Source organism: Chelonoidis abingdonii, chromosome 10 (assembly GCF_003597395.2).
Source record: "Chelonoidis abingdonii isolate Lonesome George chromosome 10, CheloAbing_2.0, whole genome shotgun sequence".
NCBI lineage: Eukaryota > Metazoa > Chordata > Testudines > Testudinidae > Chelonoidis > Chelonoidis abingdonii.
In genome coordinates this window covers 27,700,015-27,718,073 of record NC_133778.1, presented here as the reverse complement: position 1 = coordinate 27,718,073, position 18,059 = coordinate 27,700,015, and the positions used below count along the sequence as shown (strand labels likewise).

General features: G+C 37.7%; 1 protein-coding gene across 5 annotated transcripts in view; it reads left to right on the top strand.

The window, feature by feature from the left end:
• GLS (glutaminase) overlaps window positions 1-18,059 on the top strand; it is a 114,341-nt gene that overhangs the window by 40,199 nt on the left and 56,083 nt on the right. For 4 of the 5 annotated variants that reach the window (XM_032763344.2, XM_032763346.2, XM_075070046.1 and 1 more), the window contains 4 exons: window positions 3,173-3,231; window positions 12,329-12,361; window positions 12,640-12,698; window positions 17,395-17,461. In XM_032763344.2, the coding sequence (XP_032619235.1) occupies window positions 3,173-3,231; window positions 12,329-12,361; window positions 12,640-12,698; window positions 17,395-17,461 (218 nt within the window). Of the gene's footprint in view, window positions 1-3,172; window positions 3,232-10,202; window positions 10,746-12,328; window positions 12,362-12,639; window positions 12,699-17,394; window positions 17,462-18,059 lie in introns of those variants that run through there. The other variant, XM_032763347.2, reaches the window with a different exon arrangement.

The window sequence follows — 18,059 nt, the reverse complement described above, 5'->3', positions numbered from 1 at the left end:
TGCTCCCTAAACTGAATAGTACGTGGAGGAATAGTAATAATTTTGACAGACAAGGTGGGTGAGGTAATAAGCTTTTATTGAACCAATTTCTGTTGGTGAGAGACGAGCTTCTGAGCCACACAGAGCTTTTCTTCAGGTCTGGGAAATATACTCTGAGCATCATAGCTAAATGCAAGGTGGAATAGATTGTTTAGCATAAGTAGTTATCATGTATTCTGTGGGACCATTCAAGGCCTGTTAACAGCTCTGCAGTCATAGGATAAAAAGAGGGGGTGAGTAGGGTACAAATTGTTGCAGAAAGGCATTAATCCATTGTCTCTATTCAGTCCATGGTTTTTAGTGTCTAGCAAAGTTAAGAATTTAAACTCCCAGGCTCATCTTTTCAAAGTGTTGTGCAAGTTTCCTTTGAGGATGAGGACTGAGAGGTCAGATATAGAGTGATCCTTTTGTGAAAAGTGTTCACCCATAGGTGATAGGGTGTGTTTTGTCTTTTATAGCTTTCCTGTGAGAGCGCATTTGGGACGCTAGTGATTGTGTGGTTTCACCCACATTGTTGTTGTGGATGCAGGTATACAACGTGTTACGTTACGTGTATAGGGTCCACGTATCTCGAAAGGTGTATTGTGCAGGGTCGGGGGGTAGTGTTCATCATTGTGTTAGTGGAGAGATGTCTGCAGGTTTTGCATCTGTTTTTCTGGTAGGGTCTGGTGCCACTTCCAATTGGTGTGTCCTGGTCTGTGGGGAGCTTGCTTCTGATGATGTAGTGGGGTTGTTTAAAGGCCACAAGAGGGAATTCAGGAAAAATTTCTGTCAGGATGGGGTCCCCATCAAATATTGTGTTATAGTTGTTTGATAACCTATATGGGGTCCAGTGAGGGGTGGTAGGTGACAACTAGGGGTGTGTGGTCAGAAGGGGTTTTATTTTTGTAATGAAGCAAGTTCTCTTGGGGATATTTGGGTGGCCCATATGATGTGATCTACTTCTCTGGAGTGTCCTTGTCTGGTGAAGGTGATTTTAAGTGTGTTAAGGAGATGTTCCAGACTTTCTCCTCTTAGCTTATTCTGTGGTATCTGAGTGTCTGGCTGTAGATAACAGATTTCTTGGTATGTTTGGGGTGGTTCATAGATCTGTGAATGTAGGTATGGTAATCCGTGGTTTCTTGTATATGGTTGTCTATTGGGTTCCTTGTTGAAGTTGATTGTGCTGGCTCTTGCCAGGAGAAGTTGGTCCTGTAAAATATATTACCTCACTCACCTTATGTCTCTAATATTCTGGGACTGCCACAGGTACAACTACACTGCATAATAATAATTTAGGCAGTCATATGAAAAGATTGACATCAGACCAAAATCTGTCAAAATGTTGGCATGTCACTCATTGGCAAACAAGTTTAATTATAACACAAGCCTGTATTCTTTGTCATTGCAAAATGTGCCATGTCCTTGCTGATGGCATTTTTTCTAGTATATGTTATATCATTAGTCAGTCATTTGTCAGGAAAGAGAGCACTTTAAAAAAAAAAAAAAAAGTTAGCTTTTATTTTTTCCGCTTCCCTAAGTGCGCACATTCCCAGGGGAAATGTACTTATTCATAGGGTTTGACAAGTTAATTTCCCGTGGACAAAAGTCTTTCTGTAGGGTGATCAGCCTGATATTGAACCCAGGCAGAACCATGAAATGGGTGATGTGTGATGCAGTCCATAAGGAAGTACAGTATGATAGCATAATTGAATGCCAATCAACATCATTTTATGAAAAATTAAATCTTGTCAGACTGTGTTTTTGATTAAATTACAAGTTTGGTTGATAAATAGCATTTTTCCAAGTACAGATTACTGAGAGGACCCCTCTAAAAACATCCCCTTAGGACACTGATTCTCAAATTTTCCAGACGACTGTACCCCTTTCAGGAGTTTTGATTTATCCTGAGTACCGTACCCAAGTTTCACCTCACTTAAAAACTACTTGCGTACAAAATCAGACATAAGTACAAAAGTGTCACAACACGCTATTACTGAAAAATTGTGTACTTTCTCATTTTTACCATATAATAAAATAAAATGATTGGAATGTAAATATTGTACTTATGTTTCAGCATATAGAATACAGAGCAATACAAAACAAGCCAACTGCATGAAATTTTAGTTTGTACTGACTTTGCCAGTACTTTTTTATGTAGCCTATTGTACAGTACCTCCAGGGATAAATGTAAGGCACTGGTTTTTAACCTGGAGTACAATTACTTTTTGAAAACCATTTTTTAATCCATTTTTAGTATGAGCTCCACTGGTTTTGTTTAATGCTAGCTTTTATCAGAATGGCTTAGTATTTGTCTAAGACAAGTCAGAAGCCTACATATGTTATGTCAACTTAAGTTTGTATGACACTCAGATTTAAAAATTAAAAAAATAGGCTTTAGTTCTGTCCAGGGTATTAACATACTCCTTTTTGAAACTAGTATCAGTAGTACATAATTGCTCTCATGAAATGTGCTAGTTAGAATAAATTTATATGAGCCTTCCCTGCATGGTTAGTGAGTTTATAAATAGTAGGGAGCTAACAGCATCTGCCTGTTTAAGGATTTGAGTCGTCTTACCGCTAACTAAAAGATTCACTAGTAAAATCTACCATATATGTACACCACCTGGGTTTTGACATTTGCTTTGGGTTCATACATTAATTCATGTGGTGTTCATCCACCTGTTGTTTGCTAATATAATAGTTAAAGTACGGATAATGGATTCATTATTCAGTTAAGACTATAAATATAATTCAGGACCAGTTAAGAATAACCATTTCACATAACTTCAGAGCACTGTATGTAGTAGAATAGTAACAAATGAAAATTCCATATTCAGAAGGTAGAGGCTGCAGTGTTGTAGATGTGATGTGTCCTGCTTCATGGAGAAAAGTATGCTATAAGTTCTAGAGTGATGCACTTGTAGTGCATTTTTTTTGCATTTACATATAGCTCAAATATATAATGTTGGATTACAGTATTGTAATTTATGATTACAGTCAAATAAAGCAGCCATAGCTTCAAGAAACGTGTATAATTTTTACTCAAATATGTCTGCTGACTTTGATTTATTTTTTTTTAATTTTGTTTTAAAACAAGTGTGAACTTCAGCCCTAAGGATGTACATGTAATTGAAAAATTTTTATTTCACAGACAAGCCTCACAATCCTATGGTGAATGCTGGCGCAATTGTGGTCACTTCCTTAATCAAGGTAAAACGTTCACACTTAGTTTTGTTTTGAGTATTGCATTTGAATGTGGAAAATTAGCAGTCAGTAGTGCTTTACGTGTGTGTGTGTGTGTGTGTGTGTGTGTGTGTGTGTGTGTGTGTGTGTGTATGGATAAGAAGGCTAATTGGAATTTTGTAACTAGCACACAGAAGCATACAAACAAGCTGTATAACTTGCAAAGTAACCACTTCAAAACAAGAGTAGTACTAAAACTTTCATTAGATTTCTGAAAGAGATACCATGATCTGACCCAGAGTCATTTGGCTGAAAGATTGTTTGCCTCTTCTTCTGTTTATCATTTTATTTTTACTACTTTACCCGTCCAGTTAGCCTCTTGTATGCTGGGCTAAGCAGACAAATGGATAAGATTGACTATCTCACTGAGAGATTTAGTGCAGTTTTGTTATGAGAAATGTCATTTAGTCGTCCTCAGAGGCTGAGTACATCCTCAGAAATGCACTAAATCTTCTCATGACTAATGAAAAAGAGTCACGAGTGCTTCTGGACTTAGATTCTCCTGTCTTGCATAAAAGTACAATAGGATTTTTTTTGCCTTCTGAGGAAAATTAGAGTGCTTTACAATTTAGCCTTCATTTATAGGAGCTGCACAACTCCTTAATTCCATGCTCTTCTATTAAACTTGTCCACAATTAACCTCCTGTGTAGCTAAATCACTTATTATATTACTTTGAACATAAAATATCCACTTTCTCAAATAAGTGGTTGGAAACAGCTATGCATGTGTCCATGAGTAAATATTAGATTATAGTACATAGCAAATATTGCCCTGTTAGGCCATGATCCTGCATAAACGCATGTTTGTTTTGAAAGCCAGGATTTTGCCCTTTGTATGGATGTGCAGGTGTATTGTAAATGTGGTTCATATGGTGACTTACTTAGATCTTGTCTACATTAGACCTTACGTTGGTATAACTTTTGTCGCTCAAAGGTATTAATAAGCCACCCCCTGAATGACATAAGTTATACCGACCTAAGCGCCGGTGTACACAGCACTATGTGAGTGGGAGAGCGTCTCCTGCCAACATAGCTCTTCAGGGCTAGAGTAATTAAGTTGAAGGGAGAGCTCTTTCCCATCGACTTAGTGTCTGCACTAGCAGCACTACAGTGATACATCTGTGGTGCTGTAAGTGCTGTAGTGCAGATGTAGCCCCAATGTTAATCAGACCATTGCTGCAATCCTCAGAATGAAAATCTAGTTTTGTAATGGTGAATCAGTATCTAGAAGTTGCTGACTTTTAGTGAATATTTCAGTCCTCCATAGTTTTGATGTCGAAAATTTTAAACTAGATTACATAATTTTTCCGAGCATGACTTCCTAATTTCTGTTTACATTGCGTTCATTACATTTGGAAACTCTTTTAGCCTCTGGTATATTTCCTGTCTCCTGCCTCCAAAGTGTTAGTTATGAAAGGTTCTTTCATATTTTTCCATCATGATTTTCTGCTATTTTATATTTAATAAGGTGTAAAATTCCTACCTAAAGACATTTTATCTTTAATAGTTGTAGGTGAAAGAAAAGGGCCATAAGTAAGACAGGTAAATGTACTCATCATTAGTTTTTCTAAGGGTTGACTGAGCATTGAAATTCACATTGGTAATAGTGAGTTTTAAAATCTGTGTTTGTCTAAGCTGTCAAAATGTCACTCACTGGTCATTGATCTCTGACAAAAGCACAGTGTATGACTATTTGGAAGGCACCAATCTAGAGTTCTTGATGATAAATGATGTAGTTAAATGTGTACAACAAATCTTAGTTTTAGTGCATGTAACTGTGATATTTGTTTTAAAAATGCTGTAATGTTTTTATAGCCAAATTTCATTGCATTGACATGTTTGCCTGTAGTAACTGCACATCTGATAGGCATACCATACTATCGCTTCTTTATTTGTTTTCAGAGTGACAATATTTAGATCATTTCATGTACTGCTTCCACTAAAATGCTATTTAACATTTGAATAACTAATAATAAAAGTGTTACTTTGGGAAAATTTTATATTTGGGGTCAATCGGTACAAAACATCAACTGGTTATATTTTGTGAGGATAACCTATAGTCTGTAATTTAGCTCTCTTACATACGAATTGTGTAGAAAATAGACCACTGGCGAACTTAAGTTTGGATATAATCTATATATAAAGATTTATCATTATTTTCTTAAACACACTGCTAAATTAAAACGGTGTGCTGCCCTCAGTTCATATGCATTCACTATCATTGAGATCCATGGAAATGGCTCATATTTATTGAGGACCATGCATGGCCTTTGGAATCAAGCAGTTAAATGTCTTTTACATTATCTTAAATATGATCAAATATATGAATCTTATAAAATTAGTTTTATCAACTGTCAGCATGTCAAGTATGGAGAGACTATTGCTGTATTTTACAATTCAGACCCGCTTTTACCTTTTTAGTGAAACTATTACTTCACTGACACTTAAGAGCTCCTGGATTTGATCTGTTAATATTCTGAACAATTAAAGGTATTCTAAATATAAGTAAAATACAGTACACTGGGTGTATCAGTTAAAAAAAAATTGGGTGTTGCCTCATAATTCTAGTGCAAATTATCATTTAATACTTATGATCGTATTGGTACTCGTAGAGTGGAAAAAGTATCTCAGGGTGAATTTTTCACTGGGCAAGAGTTGTTGCTGGCATAAGTATCTTAACTCTTTAAGGGAAAAATTCTGCCCTTGGGATCACACACACAATTGTGACTACAGTTGGAGTTATACATACACTTCTTAGAAAAGAATATGGACCTAATATGTAGTTGGGGTTTTGCAATTAATCTTTTACTTATGTTCTGTTAACTTTCATATTTGTTTTTCTTACTAAGCATAACTACATCATGTAGTTTTAAAAGCTTACACAGCAGCCCAGCTGTAGTACAGCAGTAATAATACTGTTTTGTTTAAAACTTGATGTCTTAACTCCAGGCTCTATGCTAACTGTACTTACGCCCCACATGACTATTTCAGAGATTTAAACCATGGAAAAGTGCTTTAGTTTGGGAGTTCTGAATCTCTTTCCTGTTGCTGACTTAATAAAAAGGCTTTTAGACCATTTCCCCTCTCATTTGTGATTGGGCAGCCACTTCCCCTTACATGCACAATAACATAACATTATAGTGGTAATTATAGCAATTGTTCACATGGAAAAGAAATATTAGGAAAGTATTTATTATCATTTTAGCTGTCTTCAGTGAAATACAACACTTTGAAACATGGAGATGCAGCACCATGTAACCAGCCAGTTTTCTGCAGACTACCAATGGTCCATTGTTGGGGAGATATATATTTATCTAGTATAAGTGACCCTGTCAGTTATTTCATCTGCTGTTGCCATCTGAGGCCTTGATCCTGATTGTCAAAGCTGCTAATGTGTGAGCATTTAGCTGTATCAGCAACTGTCTCTCCTTTCATAACCTACCAAGATAGCTGCACTTCTTTAGGAAACACAGCACAAGGAACCCAGGACAAACCTCATGAGAGCTTGAGAGGAGGAATGGATCTTTCGTTAAGAGGGTGGGAGCATAGGATGGCTGTGGAAGGAATTGCCAGAGCAGAAGAAATTGATGCAGAATCTGACCACGAGTAGGGTTGCCAGGTGTCCAGTTTTTAACCGGGACATCCTTTTGAAAAGGGACCCTGGCGGTTCTGGTCAGCACTGTCGACTGGGCTGTTAAAAGTCCAGTTGGTGTGTGGCTGACAGGTTCCCTGTCCCAGCTCACCGCAGCTCCCAGAAAGTAGCTGGCATGTCCCTTTGTCTCCTAGGTAGAGGGCTGGCCCTGGGGGCTCCATGTGCTGTCCCTGCCACAAGTGCTGGTTCTGCAGTTCCCATTAGCTAGGAACCGCAGCCAACAGGAGCTCTGGAGATGGCGCCTGCGGACAGGGGCAGCATGTAGAGCCCCTTGGCTGAACCTATGCCTGAGAGCTGGAGGGATATGTTGCTGCTTCCTGGGAGCTGCCTTAGGTAAGCGCCGCTCGGAGCCTGCACCTCACATCCCCTCCCAAACCCCCTGCTTCAGCCCTGAGCCCTCTCCCACACTCTGAACCCTTCAACCCCAGCTCAGAGCCCCCTTGCGCACCCCAGCTCCACCACAGAGCCTGCCCCCCTAGCTGGAGCCCTTACCCCCTCCTGCACCCCAAGCCCCTCCCTAGACTGGTGAAAATGAGCGAGTGAGTGAGGGTGGGGGGGAGGGAGGGAGGGAAGAATGGAGTGCATGAGGGCAGGGCCTTAGAGAAGGAGCTGAGCTCAAGGCAAAAGAGTTTGGTTTTCTGTGACTAGAAAGTTGGCAGCTGTACCACAGAGCATGTTGAAAGTCCTCCTTTGTATTGATAAAGCTTTCCCGCCATAATGGGGAGGACTTAAATGAACAAAATGTAAAAACAAAAATCCTTTTCCAAGTGCAGTAGAACCTTCTGCAGTTCAGGAAAGGAGAAGAGTTGGATGCTCCATGAAGTGCAGTTCTCTCTCCCAGTTGAAATGGGAAACATTTAGATACTACAGTAATGGGTGCTGTCAAAAGGCCTTGGGGGGGAAAAAGTTTCAAAGGATTATCAGCATGGGGTAAAAAATAAAGATCAGGATAGAAGTAGTGCATGCACATCCTCAGCTAAACTTAAAATAACTTTGCAGAAAGATAAGATGTACAATTAAGCACTTTCAGACACTTCTTGAAACTAAGCATATTAATTAGTGTCCAACAGTTTTACAGGCTTCACAGTATTCTGACATTACCTTTGTAGTGAAGTGCTGTGACTCACAAAATAAATGAGACTGTGAGTAAAGAGAAATGTGGCTGACAGTGGCATGGTCCTGTTGAGTGCCACTACACAACCTTTAGGTTTATAGAAGTTTGTTTTCATACTCCATCTTCATACCACCTGATAGGATAAGTCTTTGCTTTTCATCCAGTATATCTAATAGTGTAATTACATAAGCTCATGCCATCTTTTTTCTTAATTTATCTTCTGGTTTTCTGACACTTAAATAGATGTATGCATATGAATTTGAAAACGTGCACCAACCATGATTATAGAAATGCCCAAGATTTTTATTTCCTCCTTTACTTGGGTGTTGGTTCTTGCTATTATACCTCTCTTCTGTTACTCAAATTTGTAGGATTTTTCTTGTTTTCTCAGTTCTTTATATTATCTGATCCAGTGATTTGTAAATATTCACATTCTTTGTCTTTGGTTTTTATTATGACCCATTACAACTGGAGTAAATTTCACTTAATATTACATTAGCTGGCATAGAATCTGTTCTGTAGTGCAGTGTCCCAAATTATATGAAGAATTTATCACACATAGTATTCAATACTTACATTAAGGACACAAGGAAAATAGTTTATATATAAAAATATATAATTTAAGAATGTCAGTATTGTTCCTGGTGGATCAAATACTGTCTATTACATTGTGCTCCCAAGTATTTCAGAGGTGAAAATGTTATGCTAAGTAACCAAGACACCAGTTTTCACAGAACATGCACAGATTAACCAAAAAGTGTGTAAGTACAGAAAGCTAGAATTAAGCCATTAAAAGGTAAATAGATGTATTCAAATGCAAAAAGTTTGCTGCTGTAATTAAAATGTCAGTGTGTTTTCTGGGTCTTTATAAAACATAATCTTAGCATTCCGCTTTACTGAAATTTGGCATATTAAGTCTTCACACACGAGTGCATTTTATGAATATCTGAATAAAATTGTTAGCAAGATGCTTAAACGTACTTATATTTTTACCACATTGGATTGCTTTCAGATTAAGAAATTAAGTGATTGGATTAATAAAAACAGTAATTTGGCAAAGAAATTATATTACATTGAGGTCTAATAAACTACAGCTCAAATGTAAACGACAAGTGGCTTTTAATTAGATGTTTTACATGGGTTTATTATTGCATTCCTTGACAAGTGTTTACAGCACTCTGTTTTGCTATGTCAAATACATAGGCACTTGTATTCATATGCTCTACATATTATGGAAACAAAATACTACCATCTTATCTAATTAGTATTTACCCAGTTGGAGAATGTTTATCTTAAAATAAGAACAAACTTCCACAGAATGTTTTCTTTCTAAAAGCAATTAAATTAATAAGAATCTCCCACCTAAAAAAACCTCAACCTATTTAGAAACCACTAAGGTCCTAACATGAATTGACAAGGAAAGAAATTCAAAGTTAGAACTGCCAGCCTTTACTCTTTCTTTGTGCTTTTGTATGTTTAAATAAAAATGCATCTAAGTTTTATAAGCTACCTGTCACAACTTTGAATTTCCTGCCTATCATCAGATTGTTTGTCTTAGCATTTTAAACTGTTGTGTTCATTTATAAATGTTTATGCATGTGTGTGTGTATGTATGTGTGTATATATATATATGTAGTATGTGTATATATATGTAATATTAATGTTTCTGAAGATGTTGCGTGGACTATTTCCTTTCATTAGCATTCTAGATAGATGGGTTGCTTATGAAGCTTTTAAAAATATCAATAATTAAAGCCACAAACTGGAAAACCAAGCTCAAGCTAAAGCTCAGTCAAATAAAACTTTAGAGGCCAAAAGCTGCCCTGGCTTTTGTTCTTCAAATTATCAAAAATATCCTCTATATTTCCATAGAAAGTCAAAGTTAAGTTTTAGTATCTATATTTGAACTTCAATCATAAAATGTGTTGTCTCTGTGTCCTGTTGATTTAGAAGGTGGGTGGTATGTTTCTTTCATCTGTAGAAATAAAATGGGACACTACTGTATTTATCAACACATAACAGAAATAAAAAAATCTTGTTCTTTTTCTGAATTGTATTGAATGTATAGGCTCTGATCATGCAGTCACTTATGCATGTACTTTAAGCATATGAATAGCCTCATTGACTTCAGTGGGGCTACTTGTGTGTTTAAACTTAAGAATGCATGTGTACAGAATCAGGGCCTAAGTGTACATCAGCTGGTCAACATGCTTATTAGTACCTGTATACAGAAGATGCTGTGTAAAGGTGATTGTCTTCCCTCAGTGTGAAGTCAGATGGTGCTTACAAAAAGACAAAGAAAACACTGAATTTTTAAATGCTGAAATGAAAATAGTACTTAATCATACATGTGACTTTTGCCCATAATGTTTATATTTTGGTAGTAAAATCAGTTTAATAAAGTGTAAAGGATTTTTTTCAGTTGGGCAAGAAAGAACCAAAATACTATGTATTTTTATTTTTGCACAAAGCATGATCTTTCTCCTTTTCCCTTTTTATAAACAAAAGCATAACTTATTTCATTTTATTTTAAATGTCTAACCCTATGATTATTGATGCAGCATCCCATAACTAATGCTGACCCAATTTCCCAAAAAGATGTTCATTGTGCATTTAAAAGGTTGACAAGGTTTTTGTGGTTTAAATGTTGTTACATATTTTACAGCATTAGGATCTATGGAATATTTTGACAACTGCAACAGTTCAATGAAGTTGGTAATTTCTTTTTTTAATTATTTTTCATTGAACAGATTTGGCATTAAATTTTTAAGGCTTGTATTCTGGTATATTATACAAGACATTTTGATGAAATGTATTGTGAATTTTTTTTAGCATACCTGTTAGATATTATCTAGCTACAGATTATTGGCTATAAAAGTAAGATTATTTATTAGCTTTTATTTTATAAGTGTAAGGGACCATTGGCACATCATTTTGTCACAGCAGCGTGGTATTCTTTTCAGCTAGCGATCATACATGTGTGACTGCACATCCTCTTGTAGATGAGTTGATGCGTAGGGCTTCACGGGTTATATGCAACACCTTAATCCACTTGTAGAGTGGGAAATGAAACTGGCTTTATGCTTTTCATTAAGTAAGATGCTGGTATATGCAAAGCTTCCGTTTTTTTGTTTTTCCTATACTAAACATAGTGTGAGTAATGTTTCTTGATTTGTTTGAGGCAATACGCTATCCAAAAAGATTTATCTAAATAGAATGTCTTCAATACTGAAGTGGTTTATAAAACACACCTCTGATGTATTGTCTATATGATACCAATTGATATGATTTCAGATTTTTAATCCAGTGTTTATAAAAAACTTTCTCTTAAATTAAAATGAAGCTGCTTGGCTGTTTCAAAACAAAGTAAAATGCATGAGCTTTTTTGTGGGGAGGGCCCCCCTAAGAATATATAGCAGGTCAGTTAACAGAAATTGAGATAAGGGCCAATACATCTTTCACTGGCATTTACCAAATTTAAGAAAACATCCTTAAAAAAAATTGCCAAAGAACTAATTTTAACAAAAACAGAGCAATAAGATTTGATGTTTTTTCTTACGTTGCTAGCAAAATGTTGATGTAGTTTAGTGTTTTGTCACTTGAGGCTTTAAGATTTTAAAATGGTAGCTTTTGAATAATACCATATTTTGCTAACCCAAATAATTGGTTTCTTTATATAGGAAGGCTACGTACCTTAAATCTTAAATTAAGTGCAGTTATTTTTATAGTAAAGGTAACACTTTATTTTAAGTCTTCCATCTGAATTAAATTTTTAGCATGAACATTAACCATCGGAAACACTTGATAGCCTGGAGTCTGAATTTTTCTGTGCTCAGCTCTAATATAAATTAAGACAAGATTTTTAACCTCTTATACTTGTAATCCAGTGTTATGTTCATTGTAGGAACATTGATTACATTGAATTTGTATGTGTGTCACGTATATTACTACATACTATTCTTTGTCAATATGTTGTGTTGAATAGAAAGCACTTAAAATAAAGCATACCTTTCTTTCTGCTTAAATCCATCCCCTATATACAAGGTATTGGATAAAAACATTGTGTAGCATTCTTTGTATAAATGTTATCTGAGCTATTTACTTTCCTAACTTTTTAATTGTTTTTCTTGTAATTATATTAATATACAAAATGATTGTAGTAATTTATATATAAGTAGCTTTATATATTTACATCTTTATTAGTTATATACAAGTAAAAAAACTAATTAAATTAAGTGAACTTCTAACTATAGTTTTTTATATGTTAACAAGTCTTATATTTTTTTTCTTCCTTTCAGCAAGGAGCAAATAATGCAGAAAAATTTGACTATGTAAGTGAATATTAAAAAATTCTGGTGCTGTTTATCATATTTAGATTTGATGATACAAGGGCTCACATTATCCTCACGGAATTTTTGCCTTCAAATTGCAGGTGACACTTGAGTAGTTTAAACAGCTACCTGATTTGTAGGTGCAGTTTGGTATTTAGATATCCTAATGACTTTCACTGTATGCCCCAAAATAGTCTCAGTTAAGGCTAGGTTGAAAATTTGGTCTGAGTTATGATGTTATCAGATCTGAAGATTTTTGGGATGCTTATTTTTTATAGATGATGCAGTTTATGAATAATATGGCTGGTAACGAATATGTTGGATTCAGTAATGCCACGTGAGTATTTTTTGTTTTTGTTTGATGTTTGGTGGTAAAATATCTAGGGTGAAAGCCTGGCCCCCTTTAAGTCAGTGGTAAAGCTTTAGTTGACTTCAGTGGAGACAGGATTTCACCCTTTATATTTAAGGTCTTACTTCAGTCCTTATGATTTACATTTTTTTATTTAAATATATGTTCGTTTTTGTGGTACTTAATGTAGGACACTCTCTTTGACAATAGTTTTGATTAAATATTATGTACAAGAGTGGTTCCCTTTTAGGTTTTGAGAGGCTTCTCCCTTTGAGTGCTGTTTAAGTGAGAACTACAGCCCTGTGTAAGCCCTGGCATTCATACCAAAAATGAAATTGCCCACTTTAACATTAGTTGTATCAAAGGGATTATAAATCATTCTTTTACACCGTTATTACTTGGGTTTTTTTTTAATTTATATAATCTTTTTAAGATTGGGGAAACTCCCCTTATGGAACTCTTAGAATATAGGGTTCCTGCAGGAAAACTAGGCTTTTCTGTTACAACTGCAAGATTTGCATCATTCCAAGGGCAGCGTGAGGCAACACTCCTATGAAAACAATAAATGTGCTCCACAGTGTTGGGGAATTTTGGATGCTGATTGGTTTGGGTGGGGGAGAGGTGATTGTAATTTGCCTGAGCATAGTTGATACAGGAAAGCTTAATGTGGGAGCTGATAACTTTCATTAAGACTTCTTTAACTATGAACATAAATTTAATGTGAGATGGTCTGCATGTTCACCCAGACCCTCCCTGTCCCTGCACCCTGTTCAGACACTCAAACCACCACTTCAGTGATATGCACTCCTAGGCAGCTAACTACCTGTTGATTTGAGCCTCAACCTGATTCCTTTTTTTAACTGCCAATCCTCTTGATTGGACTTGCATATATCACAAGGAGGTATATATTAATTATATTTCACTCTCATATGTCCTTCCTTTTCATTACTGCCTTGCCTCTTTCAGTGTTACTTTTAGGAAAAGGGTCTTGTGCTTTTGTTTCAAAAATTACTGGCCTACCTATAAATCCGTTTACATATACTATGTATATTTTATTGATAACCGGTAAAAGTAGATATTATTCAACTGTTAAAGTTCAGTTCTGCACCTTATTGTGTTAGATTTTGCACTGATAAAAGCATAATTATTTACTCTACTCTTCTACCTGAGAGAGAGTGTTGATGAATTAGAGTAAACTTTAATCAGGACTTAAAATCCATTCACACTTTACTGTCAATTTCTGCAGAACTTAATCTTGTATTTTAAAAAAATGACATTTAAAATTCTATGGTTGCCAGGGTAACCTCCGTGTGTAAACCAAGTATAAATTAATGCATCTTTCCAAGTCTGCAGAAAGAAGGTGCCTATGTTGTTGCTCTGAGTTTTGCTAAACAGTAGTAGAATGAAACCAACACTGGTCATTTTTACTGTGGATAATTAAGGCTATGTTTTAGTCACGGGTATTTTTAGTAAAAGCCATAGATGAGTCAGATAGTAAACAAAAATTCTCCCCCCGTAACCTGTCCAGGACTTTCATTATATACCCTGTAACTAAAATTTGTATTGGGAGGGGAGGGGGGAAGCGAGTGCTCGGGAGGGTGACAGGCTGGGGTTGCTGTGGGTGCTGAGTGTGTGTGTGGGGACTGCAACCCCCACTGGTGCTGGTGCAGGGTCGGGCAACGGTGCGCAGCCTGGGACCCCTGCTGGTGCTGGGGATGGGGATTGGTGGGACTCACAGGCTCCCTACCTGGCTCCGTGTTGGCCGCCCCTCCCCCTAGAAGCTGCAGGGAAAGGTGGCTCCACGCACTGCTCCTGCCACAAGCACCAAATATGCAGGGGCAGTTCCTATTGGCCAGGAACCACAGCCAATGGGAGCTGTGGGGGAGGTGCCTGTGGGCAGCACATGGAGCCCCCCTGGCCCCTCCACCTAGGAGCTGCAGGGACATGCCAGTGGGAGCCGAGGACCTTCCCAGGTAAGTGCCCCCCACCCACTCCCCAACCTTCTGCCCTAGCCCTGAGCCACTTCCCGCACCCAAACTACTGTTGTTGGCCCATGGACTTCCTGACTTGGGCAGTCCCTGAGCCAGCATCGACCGCTGCAGAAGTCATAGAATCCATGACTTCCGTGACACACGCAGCCTTTTTGATGATTAAAACCCTGTGGGCAATAGAGAAACAGTCAAGAATCGTGTCAGTTTCCTGCTGATGGGGTAAGTTATGAGCAGCACAGGAGGCAGGCTCTGGAATTATTCATGCAGATTGAGGATGCAAAGAATGATAATTGAGGAAGAGTAGAGTTGTGAAGGTCTCTCTGCCTTCTCCCTCACAGCTGTCAGGAAGCTCTAAAGGGGAAGGGAAGAGAAAAGACAAGACAAATGTGCTTCTTGTTTTAGAATCATAGAATATCAGGTTTGGAAGGGACCTCAGGAGGTCATCTAGTCCATCCTCCTGCTCAAAGCAGGACCAGTTCCGAACTAATCATCCCAGCCAGAGCTTTGTCAAGCTTGACCTTAAAAACCTCTAAGGAAGGAGATTCCACCACCTCCCTAGGTAACCCATTCCAGTGCTTCATCACTCTCTGAGTGAAAAAGTTTTTCCTAATATCCAACCTAAACCTCCCCCACTGCAACTTGAGACCATTACTCCTTGTTCTGTCATCAGGTACCACTGAGAACAGTCTAGATCCATCCTCTTTGGAATCCGCTTTCAGGTAGTTGAAAGCAGTTCTCAAATCCCGCTCCTCTTCTGCAGACTAAATAAGCCAGTTCCTCAGCCTCTCCTATAAATGCATGTGCTCCAAGCCCCCTAATCATTTTTGCTGCCCTCTGCTGGACTCTTTCCAATTTTTCACGTCCTTCTTGTAGTGTAGGGCCAAAAACTGGAACACAGACTCCAGATGAGGCTTCACCGATGTCAATTAGAGGGGAATGATCGCGTCCCTCAATCTGCTGGCAATGCCCTACTTATACAGTCCCAAAATGCCATTAGCCTTCTTGGCAACAAGGGCACACTGTTGACTCAGATCCAGTTCTCATCCACTGTAACCCTAGGTCCTTTTCTGGCAGAACTGCTTCTAGCCATTCCGTCCCTAGTCTGTAACAGAATGGGATTCTTCGTCCTAAATGCCAGGACTCTGCACTTGTCCTTGTTGAATCCTATCAGGTTTCTTTTGGCCCAGTCCTCTAATTTGTCTGGGCGCCTCTTGTATCCTATCCCTACCGTCTCTAGCGTTATCTACCACTCCTCCAAGTTTAGTGTTATGCATGAACTTGCTGAGGGTGCAATTCCAACACCATCCCCAGATCAATTATGAATGAAATTGAAACAATAATAGGCCAGGACCGACCCTTTAGGGGCACTCCACTTGAAACTGGCTGCCAACTAGACATGGAGCCGTTGATCACTACCCGTTGAGCCCGACGATCTAGCCAGCTTTCTATCCACCTTATAGTCCAGTCATTCAGCCCATGGGTTTTCATTGGTTTTCGGGTTATGGCACGTCAAGCTTACTGAATGCCCTTTAGTAAAGAGATCTATGTGACAGATGATTCCTCCAAGCATGGTGCAGCATTCTATTAAAATGGTTCACTTCTCCTTCAAGTGATTGTCCAGATGCACATTGCATAACAGCATGCTTGTGCCTCATGCGCTAGAGTTCATATCTAAGAGACAGCAGTGTCTTTATGATATACAGGCCACCTGGAGCTCATCTTCCTCAGTGAAGACATAAAAGGGCGGAGTGCACCAGCTGCCAGCTGTTCTTCTCACCTGTCTCCAGGCATTGAGACACAAAGTTTGCTGTCCATACTTGTGTAATCTAGCCTCTGCCTTTGTTGTCATGATTAGTTATTTTGGTTGGATGATTAATTTGCCCACAGGCAAATCATAAATACTAAACAAAAGTAACAACAAAACTTTCCCAGGATGGCATCCTTTAGGTCCCACGGGTTAAGTACTGCCCTTCCTGTGAGGGAACCATGTTTGCCAGTGACAGACATGTAAGATGTCTCTACTGTCTTGGGGAATTGCATGTCCCTGGAAAATGTGTTGTATGTGAATTGTTTACATCCCAGTCCTGCAAGAAGAGAGAGGGCAGACTGGAGATCTTTCTGCTTAATAAATCTGTGAGTCTAGAGTTAGACCCGGATCGATTCCCCTGCCTTTTACCCCATATCACACTCTGCTCTGCTGTGAAATTGCTTTCTTCTGGGTTGTGGACTGCAGCAATGTGTATATTGGCCAAGCCAGAAGAAGTCACCATACTGAGTTCCAGACTCCCCCAGCTCCATCCCCAGCACTGCTGCTGTTCTGCCTGGATTTGAATGGGTTTAATGAACAGTGGATCTGTTGCTGCATTCTTTAATTCATTAGGAATTTTACCATTGGCTTCAGTGGGGGCCAGTTTGGAGCAGTAGGACAGAGGACAAGGGTAACAGTGTTGAGATGGTGTGGTTATATAGACTAGCTAGTCCACAACTTGGTGAGGTCCAGTATTCCTATACCTTTTTTTAATGCTTGACTTTTAACAAATACAAAATTGTTCTTTTCAATGCTCTCTGCCTATTTCTTTTTTGTTGACATCTGCCTTTGCCCATAATTAAAAAAAAAAAAAAAAAAAGGACAAAAACTCTTACCATTGTGTTTCTCTACAATCCAAGTATTTGAAAACTTTTTTTCTTTTCAGGTTCCAGTCTGAAAGGGAGAGTGGAGATCGAAATTTTGCAATTGGCTACTATCTGAAAGAAAAGAAGGTTTATCCATCTTTTGTTTGTTGGTTTTGCAAGACTTTTACTGCTCATAATGTTGACTTCTGAATTTTTGGCATTTTATTTTATAATCTGAGTTTTATTTACATGGTTTAGAATACTGTGTCTGTTTTGTACAATAGTTTGCAAGTATGTTTCATACGCTTTGGAGAGAATGTAGACATGTATTTAGGTAATGTAATCTTACAGAACAGCCCAAATCTCATTTCTGCATATTAGAGTATTGATTCTAAAGTCATGTCCTGTAACTTTTTTTTTAAAGATTCAGTACAAGTGACTCTTAAAAACCTAATGCAATTTTTTTAAGGTGTTTCCATATATAGTTAGTCTGTACTTCAAGTCGTACATAAAGGTGTGTTAGCTTAATACTCTCTAGCTACTATCTAACTGTTGCATTTTTTAAACAGAATGCCATTTAATTTTCCTAACCATTAAAGTTTTCTCTTTAAATGTTTGTGTAAGTGTTAGCTAGATTTTAAAATTAAAACTAATGTTTTGAACACTAGCAGGAATTTCTGTGATTTTTTTTTTTTTTAAAATCTCTTTAGTTTAAAATTGATTTACTGTCTTGATATCAACATGT